Below are 13,099 nucleotides of genomic sequence, written 5' to 3' on the forward strand. Positions count from 1 at the left end.
ACTGGTTCACAGCTGTCTTAAAAAAAATAAAGTCACTAGCTCTTTGTTGCTGAGCTTTAAGGGGAAATGCGCTTCACCTTAAAACTCCACAATAAAATGGGTTAGAGACTTTTATAGCTAGTACATGATAGTCAGTTGACTAAGTCGTTACAGTGTTATTGCCTTATAGCAAAAAGCAGAACCGTAACAAAGAAGACCGCAAAGTTCAGAACAAGATTAAGAAAAACGTTAACAAGCAGAGCTATCTGTATCTCTGCAGTATCTCCCTTTGTTTCGATTAGACCCCTAGCAAACAGTTCCGTCCTATCTTTAGTTTTGTAAAAACAAAATCGGGTCAGCAGTGGTTTTCTGGTAACTGGCATCCCTGTGTCCACGTCATTTGTGGTAAGCTGGGGGGGAAAAAGAAACGACTGTCCTTTGTGGCACATATGCTTTTTTACTAATGAGGCTGAGGCACATGCAAATAGCTGCTACTGTATGTACTCATGTTCAAGGCAAGGTTTTATTTCCCAATATGGCATTAAAAAAAGAGAGAGCTTCATCTTGCCTCTGCATACAAGTTGTTTATGTCTGGTAATTAAGAAGCTGCAGTGTATCACTGGAAAAGGGATAGTCTTCCTTTTGAGTAAGTAGGGTAATCTGAAAAAGATGCCGGAATGAATCTAGAGTTGCATGGAAAGATGCAGTTGGGGGCTTGGCACTGAAGTAAACATAATGCCATTTGTAAGTTCAGGCCCTATACTTTAGAGGCACGGATGGTTCTCATTTCCAGTTTTTTCATTTCATAGATTTTTCACACACTGACAGAATCACACCTACTTTCACACCTTGTCTCCTAGTGCTCTAAGCCATCTTTGTTTCTCTGTAGTTAAACAGTTAAGGCTGCCACTGTGACAGAAAAGGCCTCTTGGTTTAAAAACTTTACTTCCTGTGGATTCTTGTATATCTGTTGTCTTGTGAAATTGCATTTGTGTGTGAAGTTGGAATACTGTGTGCAATTCTGGTCACCACACCTTAAAAAGGATATTATAGCTTTGGAAAAAGTGCAGAAAAGGGCAACTCGAATGATAAAAGGTTTGGAACACTTTCCCTATGAGGAAAGGTTAAGACGCTTAGGGCTCTTTAGCTTGGAGAAACGACGACTGAGGGGTGACATGATTGAGGTTTATAAGATTATGCATGGGAAAGAGCAGGTAGAGAAAGAGGTACTTTTCTCCCTTTCTCACAATACAAGAACTCGTGGGCACTCCATGAAATTGCTGAGCGGTCGGGTTAGGACGGATAAAAGGAAGTCCTTCTTCACCCAAAGAGTGATTAACACTTGGAATTCACTGCCGCAGGAAGTGGTGGCGGCTACAAGCATGGACGGCTTCAAAAGGGAATTAGATAAGCATATGGAGCAGAGGTCCATCAGTGGCTATTAGCCACAAGGTATAGCTAGGGACTCTGGGGCAAGTGATGCTCTGTCATCTTGGTGCTTGGGGGGGTCAACAGTGGGAGGCTTCTAATGTCCTGGCCCCACTGGTGGACCTCCTGATGGCACCTAGTATTTTTGGCCACTGTGTGATACAGAGTGTTGGACTGGATGGGCCTTTGGCCTGATCCAACATTGGCCTCTCTTATGTTCTTATGTTCTTAAGTTGGTACTCTTTTGGTGACTATGTTTGGGTTTTTTCCTCCTTTCCTTCCAGGGCACTGTCTTTAGTTTGGATTCTGAAGAGGAGGAGTACCACGGGATCATCGCCGAGGACAGCAATGACATCTACATCCTAACTAGCGACCACTCGGGACAGGTGAGCCCTCCCGAGTCGCCCACCGTGACCACGTCTTGGCAGTCCGAGAGCCTACCCGTCTCCCTGTCCGCTAGCCAGAGCTGGCACACCGAGAGCTTGCCCGTGTCTTTGGGGCCCGAGTCTTGGCAACAGGTGGCCATGGAAACTGAAGAAGTGAAGAGTTTGGACAGCAACGGAGGTGGGGAAGAGAGGAGTGAAAACAACTCCTCTAACTCTGATATTGTCCACGTGGAGAAGGAGGAGATACCAGAGGGGGCTGAGGAAACGCCCTCTGAAGCGGCTCTTCAGACTGAAACGGCAAAGCAGGTTTCCACAGATGCGCCAACTGCCTTGCTCGAGGAGGCGGCGGAAGCCGAAATTGTGTCGCTGAAAGCAAGCCTCTCTGCAGAGCTGCCTGCCGAACAGCAGCAGGCGGGAAAGGCGGTAGTGGAGCTAGAACCTGAAACTCCAGCATTGAGTCAGCCTGCTAAGAAACCGTCTCCTGTAGAGGACAAGGCCGCCTCCAGACCTGAGAGAATACTGCCCCCAGAGGAGGAACTGGAGGCCAGGAAGGAGGGCTATTCGGAAGAAAAGGAAGAGAAGTCCCCCGCGGGAGAAGAGAAACCCATCCTCCTGCCAGAAGGCAAATCGATTCTGCTATACGGCGGGGCCGCTGCGGTGGCCATCCTGGCGGTGGCCGTGGGCGTGGCACTGGCTTTGAGGAAGAAGTAACGAACTTCGCACTCAGATCCACATTTAGTTGCATTGACTGACGGTTGCGATGCCGACGTTTAGGGGGGATTTATGTAACTTAAAAGGGTGGTGGGGCAAAAGGTGTACACTGTAAGTTTTAAGCCTAGGGACAATCATGTTCTTTAGTGGACTGGGACTGGAGCTTCCTGATGAAACCTATAGGGGGTGTCATTTTTTTAAGAAAACAAACCCCCCCACACATGTAAGTATCTGTGTACAAATGAGGAAAGTGAAATGTTTATACACTGGAAACTGGAACTAAAAATTCCAGAGGAATGGGAGAGTTGGTGGCTACCTCCTGGAGGTTCTCCTTACATAGCTGCTATTGCAGCGTTTTTGGTTCCCCATCCGCCTCTTGAACGAGAGGTGCCTCCGTCGGTAGCATGAGGCTGGTCTCCCTTTTCTGCCTCAGCTTCCTCAGGCGCACTGCGCTGCTCCTGTTGGCCCCCCAGTTCTCTTTTAAACCCCAATGGGGTAGTGCTTCTTCAATACCTCTTTGCTTTCTAGTTTTTCTGCCTCCCCCCCCCTCCCCAATGCTTCCTAAGGCCCCAACCTTCAAAAACTCTGCTGCTCTCTCTAGTAGAGTTCGCAGCGTTCTCTAATGGTGGGTGGAGGAAGTACGTTTCCCAGAGGTGAATTGGGATGGTGTTGTTGGGGGGAAAGGTAGATGTTCTTAGGAACCGCCCCCCCCCCCCGAACCCATGTGTATTTGTCATTCTGGTGATCACCGTTGATGTGACTCCTCTCCCCTTTAACCCCTACGGCTTTATTGCATTTGTTTTGGTCGGGAAAAGGATCTGATCAAGTTCTTGTAATGGATGCAAAGGGTGATGATGGAAATGTTACTACCCAGTATTCATAAGCAAAGAACCTAATATTAGCCTGAGGGCTAATCTGGCACCATTTGTGGAATAACTTAAGCACGGACTTGCTCCACCTCTTCTGCATTTGCACAAAGTTCAAGGGTGGGTTGCAATTTAGCCTTAAACTGACCTTGGCCACTGCCACATGAGCAAATGCAAGGTCTTCCAAGAAAACGGTCTCCAGTCTGAACCGCATGATGCTGTACCTTCCAGTTAATTCCCTAGCTCCTGAGTGATGACAAGCCAGCAGTCTCGTGCAGCTCGTGTGGACCTCTTGGGTGAGTGTTATGTGGAGAGTTTGGAGAAGTACACAGAAAAGGTGGATGAATGAAAACCAAATATTATTTTTCCTCCAGACTTGTTTAATCTTGGCCTGTGACGTGGTAGATATATCCCCCCTCTTTCACACACCCCTTTCCATTTAGTCTCTCATTAAATGATGCTGAGGAATCCCCTCCCTCCTTCCATTCCTGGTGCCCTTGTTTTTGGATATGATCCTGCACAGCAATCGGGTACCTTGGTGTAGATTTTTCTGTAGGTAGCATTGAAGTGTAGAGTTAAATATTTTTTTCTCTTAAACCTCTGCCATAGCTGCCTTTTCCTGTTAACCTTCTGTAGATCAGATGATCAGGGAGTTCCTGAATTTCTTCATTCAGATATGGTTTCCAGCTTTCTACTCATGTAAATAAAAAAAATAATCTCAAATTATGACACGAATCATCATGTGGCAGTGGCGGTTTTGTTCTCCAGTGCTTATGTAAACTGCTGTTATATTCATGAGGCAGTATTTTGGCAAACATGTTGGATCTCCTGGTCATAGAATTTATAATTTAAACTGCCCTTGTGGGCAAATCGATTGTGCAAATGGGTCTGTATTTCATTTTTAGGCATTTGCTCATAAATTGTCCTGCTTGCACATACAACAGCCTGGAGACTGCTAGCACATGGTTTAGTTTGGCATAGTGGCTAAGTGTGCGGACTCTAATCTGGGAGAACCGGGTTTGATTCCCCACTCTTCCACGTGCAGCTGCTGGTGTGATCTTGGGTCTGTCACAGGTTCTCTCAGAGCTGTTCTCTCAGGAGCAGTCCTTGAAAGAGCTCTGTCAGCCCGACCCACCTCACAGGGTGTCTGTTGTGGGGAGGGGAAGGGAAGGGAAAGGAGTTTGTAAACCGCTCTGAGACTTCGAGTGAAGGGCGGGGAATAAATCCAATCTCTTCTTCTTCTTCCGATAGGTGGGGGTAATCAATTTTGAAGGATGCAGCTCAAAAGGACACAGGTGAAACAGACCCTAAGAACTTTGTTGTAAACTGGCCGTTCTTTTACCAACTCACCTTTCAAAAACCTATCTCATTGCTTTCTCTTAGTTAATACTGTGGGAATTGATGTCCCTCAAAAGCTGTGATGCAGTAGGGCAGGGGTGTCAAACATAAGACCTGGAGGCTGGAACCGGCCCATCCAGGGCTCTTATGTGGCCCGCAAGCAACTGGTTCAAGGGAGGGAACAGGAGGCTGCTTGGGGCGGGGGAGTGGGCGGAGCCACTCTGATTGTGGCTTCAGCATGGCAGGACAACCTTGTCTGCAGCAGTCAAGCAGAACCCCTTCACTTCAGGGGCAGCCTCACTGATAAGTTGGGAGCCATCGCAGCCGCACTCATACCTCTCCACTTGGCCTGCAGCTGCAGGGATGGCCGTGGGGATCAGCATTTGTACGTGGAGGGGTACAGGCAATCCTCTGTTGGGGCCTGCTGGTGGCGTGCTCCCCCATGTGGTGGATGTGCTTTGGCTATGGGGGACATTCTTTGGCAATTTCACACATCGAGGCCTAGTCCTGCCACTGAGCACGCTACTTGGCAGGTGGGCCTCCCTCCCCCAGGGACCACCCAGTGGCTTTCAGCTGTAGGTGGCTGCTGCTTCATGGGAGGGGGGTGGTGGTGCTGGCAAGCTCTAGTTATACTAGTTGCTGGGTGGCCTGGGGCCTCTGCCATGTGTGGCCATGTGCATGTGGTGCCCACTCCCCCATTAGATGACCATTGGCCTTTGGTCGTATGTGGTGCCCACTCCCCCATTAGATGACTTTGGTCATGGTTGACATTATCTTACTCAACACCAGCTCCGGTAGAGGAGCAGAGTTGACCAGAAAGAGCAGTTCTTAACGGCTGAGCAGCTGGAGCAGCATCCTTTTAAAAACCTTTTGGTTAACTAAGCTAGTGCAGCACATCTTCATGCATCCCATTCTGCCAAACTTGGTATGTATGGTCTTGAAGCAATCTCACTCATTACATAACTGAACGTGGGGGTTGCTACCAGTTGACTTTCTTTGATAGGGAGCCATAGGGAAGCCTCTCTTCTCTGATGAATGTCTTATTCATTTGCAGACATGTTTTTGCTTTCCTATATTTTCAGGTGCACACTTCACGTATTAGTTTTAAGGTAGCCCTTGGGTGCAGGGGGGAATCCGCTTGTGTATCTAGTGCTGAAAGACAGGAGCTGTGCTACAGCCAGTTGAGGATTGCTAATTTACAGTGTTTTAGTGCTGGTTTATCCTCAGTTTCTAGAAAAAGTGCCTCAGTGGGTTCCGGTGGGTTTTCCTTTGTGTGCTTACTTTGTTTCATAGCTTTCTTGGCTAGTAATGGTTCTAAAGGCACTTCGGAAGACTAGTCCAGAAAAATGAAGCAAACCATAGCTCCTGTAAGGCTTGTTTTAAACCAAGTTGCTCTAGAAGCTCTTGGCTCCTGGTACCTATGTCATGATTTTTTAAGTCTCACAGCTGCACACATTTTGGCTTGTTAGGTACTTGGGATTGCCATTAGTACTGGACAACTGTGATGGTAAAAAGATAGAGAAGGTCTATAGTTTACCCGGTAGAATTCTGGTATCTCAGCAGAGAATAGAGATGGATGTTGCTTATCTTGCCTAATTTTACAATTCAACCTATTTCTCCAGCTTGCTATTAGTAAAAGATCTTGGCTCCACCCTACCCTGGTCTGCTGTCAGATGGCTTCTGTTAATTTCTCGGTGAGGACTTATTGCTGCTTCTGTGGTTTCAAATATGGTACTTGATGCCCCTTCGCTTTATAAATTTCCGCTTCTGTGTATCACTCTGCTAACCACCATACTTGATAGGAAACATATGGCAGGCTAGGGGAGGCAAAAAGCGAGCTTTCAGGGGGCATATTCCTCTGTTACGTGTGTGTCCCCTTTCCATGTTAGTGAATATGGAGCTAGGGAGTCTTTCCTGCCAATAGGCAAAGCCCTCCTTCATTGGTCAAAACAATAGAGAGTGTTAGGAACATTAAAGGATGCAGGCCTGAATTGCTTTTAAACTTTGGCCACTCGCGTAGCTGACTTTTTTCAGAGGTTTTTTTTTTTCAAGAGCTGCCTAGAGCCAGTATTCTACCGAAGGAGGTAGTGGGGATTCCTCATAGAACAAGGCTTGTTTTAAGGTGTGGCATTTCTTTTACTCTCTGTTCCGAAGTGGTAGTTGGCTCTAATTTACGTCTGTTTTCCTAAACAATGGCCCTGATGCTTCCAACTAGTGTCCCGCCTCAGGACAAGCTGTGAAGCATCACCAAAGAAGGGCTAGTCTGTTGTAAAAAAGATTTTGTACTCTGGAAAAAGTACTTCTCAGGGTTAAATGTTCATATAGTGCAGGCACAGACCAGAGTACGCATTTACTGTTTGGGCTGCAAGAATTATATGCTGAATAGCTTTTCTGGGGGGGGGGGGGGGGGGTTTTTAAATAAATATTCTTTTGGGGGGGGGGGGGTGTGTTATTACATAGCTTTGGTCGTGTCAACAGAACATAAGTCATATAGAAGCCCCCAAAATAGGAGAGCTTTGAACGGTGCACTTGAACACCTAAACTGAATCACAACAAACCAAACCAGATCTGTGGCGCTCTTTCCTCCTGACTGCTTCAGCTGGCAAAACACTTGGGGTGGCAAGCCGTGCTCCCTCTAAGCTGTGGAGTCTTGTGGAGCTGCTGGCATTAAACTTGTGAGCAAGCGATTTGGCTACTGCATAAATTAGCCTGCTCTGGAGCCATCCTTCCTGAGCTAAGGCAAAAATATGTGAGCCGGAGGCTAAAAAACTGGGAGCTAGCTCACACTAACTCGGCTTAGAGGGAACACAGGTGGCAAGGAACTTGTCTCTGTACCAAGGTGAACACGCTGTCTACTGAACACTCTTCTTCCTTTCCAGTGGACGTCAAGTCTGCTTTTCACAGCTTTGGCTGCCTGCGACAGGCTCCAGGCATTGATTACTATGGCTTTGAAAGACAGGCTGTGCTGTTGTAGACTTTCCCGCTGCATTCATGCCTGGTTCTTTCTTTGTTAAGCAAACGGTTTCCTGAACATGCAATCCACGTGGCACAGAATAGCCCTTCAGTACCTCTACTGTACAGATCTCCAAGCACTACATAAGGGAATGCTTGCGTGCCAGATTGCTAAAGCTGGTTCAAGCGCCGAGTGTTTTTTTTTTTTAAGGCAAAAGCAGTTTAAGCCCTGCCTTATTAGTAAGCGGGTGGCAGAGCCAGCCAGAGCTCCAGTCTGTGCATGTCTCTCTACACGTGAGAGCTTAAAACAGATTTTATCCATGGTGGGCTCTAGTAATGGATGCCATTTGTTCAGCTACACCCTAGTTTGACAGACCACCACGGTTTCTTTCTCTCTGCTAACACTGTGACTTGATGCTGGAGGAGAGTGAAGCCCTGGCTTGCTTTTTCAGATAACTTTGGTTCTTGAGTTCCAAGTTGCTGTACATTGGGGTGGGGGGGGGTGGGGCAGAGCAGTTACACAGAATGCTGATAAATGCATGGGGGATAATAAGCGGATTAGGATCCCAGTGCAGGAAAATATAACTCCAGTGGCTAAAGCTGCCTCTTTTAAATCCTGTGCCCTTGGTTTCGCACACAAGCATCATATTGATGGTCCTTGTCACATTATTCTGTTTTCCAAAATCAGGCGCTTTGCAGTGGTTGGTGGGTTTGAATTATGCACGTGTGACATGGGATGCTGGAGTAAGTCCGAACATATTCTGGAAGAGTGCAGTTTCTTGATCATTCCTCGTGCAAGTGCAGCATTTTTACAAATAATACTGTCTGAAACCTCTTGTGTGCCATTTGTTGACCTGGGGGGGAGTATGCAATTAAAGTGAGTTTTTACCTCTTCTCTATAAGTCTTAATCTTGCTTACTTATGTGGGATTGCCTTGGACTTGCATCCCCAGGTGTGAAATGCAGGGGGGGGGATTGGTGTTTGGAATATTCTTGAGGCAGAGGCAGTTTGGAATATTCTTTAGGCTCCCCAATGTGGTGCAGGGCACCTGCCAACATCTTTCCTGGTGTCCGCTAAGTATTTTTAGAAAGTAAATGGGGCCAGATGAGGCTTCTGCCCAGCAAGACTTCTGATCAGCCACTGGAGATTTTGGTTGGCTTTGCAGATTTTTAAAAATGTTGCTTTGGCGGCAGCGGCCACCACAGCACAAGAATCTTCAGGGTGTGACTGAAGGTAAGCTGTGGCATCAGCCAGTCTGTGGCTGGCTCCACTTTCTGCGGTAGACATTTGGGGCTGCACCCACCGTGCCATCTCAGAATTCCAAGGGTGCTGCACAGATGCTAAAAGAGTTGGGGACGCCTGACTCATTTTTATAACGCTCAGAAACACAGCAGCCGGACAAACTGAATGCAATGTCAAAAAAGCAACCTTTCTAAAAATAGGTGCCAGTGCAGGGGGTTGACACCTTTAAAACCAGATACAGTTCATCATCCAAACTCTCATTCAGTTTCCATCTCTAACATGAACATAAGCATTGGAAATAGCCCCGGGATGTATCTCTTACCCTGTTGTCCTTTTGTTTTTTTGGCAGAATACAGAGAAAGTGGCTCTAGACCTCTTTTCCCTAAATTATAGCTTTTTACCACATACCACATATTTTTATTTAAAAAAACCAGTTACAACAAGAAACTTCCGACACGGATCATACAAAGTAAACCGCCTGAAATGATGATGTAACCCTGAAAGTTGACAACAAGGGGAGGGGGGAGAGATTTGAGACATTCCTGCCTTGAGCCGGCTTCCATCTGAACTGACAGAAGAGCCTGATCCAAGGATAATGGCAGCATGCATGTCACCCCCCCCCCAAAAAAAAGCTTAAAGCCTCATTCACATTAGTGTTTGAGGAAATTAAGAGCCAAGGCTGACAGTGGACACTGGCAGGACTAATGCTGATGATAGAATCAAGTATATGCAGTTTGGTTTCAGCCACAGTGCAAAGAGGCTTTATAGTTTTACAAGCAATCCTTGATGTCCTGACCCAGTTCACAAGTGCTGGAAGCAACATGCCTACCCATTCTTCCAAAGCATTAACTTCTACCTCAATTTGCAATCTCCCACCTGAGATGAAGACAGAGCACCACCCAAGGGTCTCAAGTTTATAAAAAAATTAGCAAAATAAAGCAAAGGCAACTAGAATACTGCAGCTAACTGCTGTTACTAAAAGTTGTAGAATGCCTAATCGAAGGGGGTGGAAATTCTTGACACCACAATTTCAATGAAAGAGGGGGAAAAATGCTTTTGGATATTTTAAAAAGAACCCTAGAACAGGATTTTTCCCTCCGGAAGACAGAACATGTTCCTTTAATCCTAGGAGAGAAACAGAAAAAAGTCAGTTATACACAACAACCCCCACCATTATTTACATTAATTTGCAGCCAAAGATGCCCATGTTGCTTCCTGGATATTTCCCGCACAAGAGTTGAGCCAAAGGGCTTGCTATCAAGGCAGGAGAAGTCTCACACTCAGAGCAGACTCTCCGTTTGCAGGATCCATTTTCTTTTACATACACACTAAAACCAACTTGGCACAGTACCACCACCTCTCTGCACCTAGCACTTCTTGCTCAGTCGCACAGTCGAGTCCGACTCTTCGCGACCCCCATGGGCCACTTCACGCCAGGCCTGTGTAAATGAAATTATTGCATATTCGTCCCCCGTTCATCCCCGTCTCCTCTGCTGAATTTTAGACTGTAATGTCCTCAGGGCACAGACCTGTCCTCTGGTACTCTGCAAAGTGCCATACACACCAATGGTGCTCAGTTATGGCTACCAGAGGGATCATCTCAGGTCACGTGCTCATACTAGACAATCCCTGGCCAATAAAAGACTGCCATATCTTGGGCACACACACACACACACACACACACACAGACTCATCCATTGCATCTGAGGGGAGGGGCCATGGCTCAGTGACAGAGCATCCTGCTTGGCATGCAGAGGGTCCCAGGTGCAATCCCTGGCATCTCGTTAAAGCATCTGGCAGGAGGTGATGTAAAAGCCTTGGAGAGCTGCTGCCAGCCTGAATGGACAGTCCTGCGTGTGATGGACCAGGGGTCTGCTTCACCCCAAGGCAGCTTCATATGTATGCCAGTTTGGTGTAGTGGTTAAGTGCGCGGACTCTAATCTGGGAGAACCGGGTTTGATCCCCCACTCCTCCACTTGCACCTGCTGATGTGACCTTGGGTCAGTCACAGGCTCTGGCACAGCTGTCCTTGAAAAAGAGCAGTTTGTGTCAGAGTTCTCTCAGCCCCACCCACCTCACAGGGTGTCTGTTGTGGGGAGGGGAAGGGAAAGGAGTTTGTAAGCCGCTCTGAGACTCCAAGTGAAGGGCGGGGTATAAATCCAATCTCTTCTCCTCCTCCTTCTTCTTCTTCAGGGTAGATGAGCACTTTTTACATAATCAAATTGGTGCTAGAACTGAAGATGCCTTCTCTGACCGAGATGCACTGAATCTTGTCAGAAGCTGCATTTGTGGGTTGCCAACTGGCACCACAGAGTATGAAACGGGACTAATGAAGCCCTTGCCACTCCCCCCCCCCCTTTTGCATTAAATGACAGCATGGATGGCCTTAGACTCACACAGTTAAATAAGTGGATAACGCTATCCAAACTCCAGGGGCTACGATGCACCACGGAGAGAACGAGAATTAAGAAGAAGAGAAGAAGTGACATTTGTATTTTTTTCTTTAACTACCTCAGGTGCCAAATTGTTCACATAATCCCTGAGGTTGTAGTTGATGTAGTTCACTGTTGCGACAAACACCCGATGAAGAAGAGATGGAACTGTAGTTGCTACATTTCGGGCCAGCACCATGGCTATCACTAACATGGCTCGGTCTTGACCCATTTCCACTGGCATCCTTCTCACCAGTTCCTGCACCGCCCGAGTCATATGCCTGGTTATTTCCTGAAAAAAGGGGACAGAAAGCGTATTTCTCTGAAAGATTGGCTTTTCAGCATTCCTTAGTTGCACATTTTTCTTCCGTGGAGCAACGAGCTGATCTTCAACACTCATTGCCAGAGTCCCACAGTAACAAGGGGGAGAAATCCCATCTGTTCATTGCTGGTTTCCAATTTTTCCACCACCACCCTCCCCATTACCACTTTCACTTCATTCTCGCAGTCTACTGTTTTCATGTAGGAGCGTAGCGTGCCCTCAGATCAGTTCTCCGGTTAAATGAGATTCTAAACATACAGGCCTAGTCAATTGCCGGAGACTGGAAGCCTCAGTTTCCAACAAGGGACATGGAGAAAGCTGAATTCCATGCTGGACCTCTCTGTATAAGAGAGAATCCCTGGATTTCTGATTTGGAGACAATGGCCTTTTGCTGTAGATCCCTCTGTAGTCAAGTATGCTTGACTATCAGTTAGGGGCAAGTTTATAAAGTAAAAAAAAAAATTCTGACTACAGCCTTGTGCTTGTTACTAAACCTTGGTTAAGTAAGCCTCATGTTTTGATTTGGAGGGGGATTCCATACTATTATCTTGCCTTATATCAATACCTTTTGTCCTTTGGGCTAGTTAACCAAGGAAGGGTACGTAAAGCCTCTGGAGTGAACCTGGGTGATTATAGAACAGAGATGGGTAAACTGGTATCTTAGCATTCTGGTAAGATCTCTACTCAAAAGCACCTGTTCCCTAGAGTAAGAGTTTCTCCTGTCCTCTCTGCAGTTTTCTGGTATGATCTCAGACACCCATCTAACCCTATTTACTAAGTGCTCCCTGGGATACCGGGAAGGGATCTTTAAAAGACTTCTTGGGTGTCACATGATGATCATCCGAATACAGGACCTTCCTTATCCTAGGAGTTTAAACCCTCAAGTGTCACTGTTTACAAGCTCAATATTCCTCTCCTTCCTCACCTCTCTAGAGAAGTTCTCCGCCATAAACTGCTGCACAAGACTGTTCATGAATGACGGCTCAATCTCCAGCGCCAGCCGGTCCCCGATTTCAGCCAACTGAGCTCCAATAATTCGGAAAACTTCCTCATCGTCTCCTAAAGCTGAATGGGAAAGAGGAGAGTCAAACAAATGAAATCATTTCCCTCACACCAGGATAACACTTAGCTTTTAAACATACGGCGGAGAAAGACACCAGTCCTCGTATTGTCTGGAAAAACATGAAGGAGCACCTCTCCCTCTACCCATAAGAAAATACCTGCCATAGGCTGCAGTCACACATGCTAAATAATCCACTTTCAGTCCACTTTCCAACTGGATTTTTACTGTGTGAACTGGCAAAATCCAGTTGGAAAGTGGATTGAACGTGGATTGAAAGTGGATTATTTAGTGTGTGTGACCCCAGCCATAGAATCACAGAGCTGGAAGGGACCTCCAGGGTCATCTAGTCCAACCCCCTGCACAATGCAGGAAATTCACAA

General features: G+C 46.7%; 2 protein-coding genes across 2 annotated transcripts in view; one reads left to right on the forward strand and one right to left on the reverse strand.

Moving 5' to 3' along the window:
• BCL2L13 (BCL2 like 13) overlaps window positions 1–3,860 on the forward strand; it is a 41,267-nt gene extending 37,407 nt beyond the window's left edge. Inside the window, exon 5 of the mRNA XM_015417168.1 lies at window positions 1,692–3,860. Within this exon, the coding sequence (XP_015272654.1) occupies window positions 1,692–2,504 (813 nt within the window). The 3' untranslated portion in view covers window positions 2,505–3,860. The remainder of the gene's footprint in view (window positions 1–1,691) is intronic.
• A 5,449-nt stretch (window positions 3,861–9,309) lies between these two features.
• The window catches only part of BID (BH3 interacting domain death agonist), a 12,402-nt gene continuing 8,612 nt past the window's right edge, over window positions 9,310–13,099 (reverse strand). Inside the window, exons 4-6 of the mRNA XM_015417173.1 lie at window positions 12,582–12,721; window positions 11,414–11,626; window positions 9,310–10,027 (exon numbers count right to left, since the gene is read on the reverse strand). Of these exons, the coding sequence (XP_015272659.1) occupies window positions 10,022–10,027; window positions 11,414–11,626; window positions 12,582–12,721 (359 nt within the window). The 3' untranslated portion in view covers window positions 9,310–10,021. The remainder of the gene's footprint in view (window positions 10,028–11,413; window positions 11,627–12,581; window positions 12,722–13,099) is intronic.

Source organism: Gekko japonicus, unplaced genomic scaffold, assembly GCF_001447785.1.
Source record: "Gekko japonicus isolate JY-2015 unplaced genomic scaffold, Gekko_japonicus_V1.1 scaffold1297, whole genome shotgun sequence".
Taxonomy (NCBI): Eukaryota; Metazoa; Chordata; class Lepidosauria; order Squamata; family Gekkonidae; genus Gekko; species Gekko japonicus.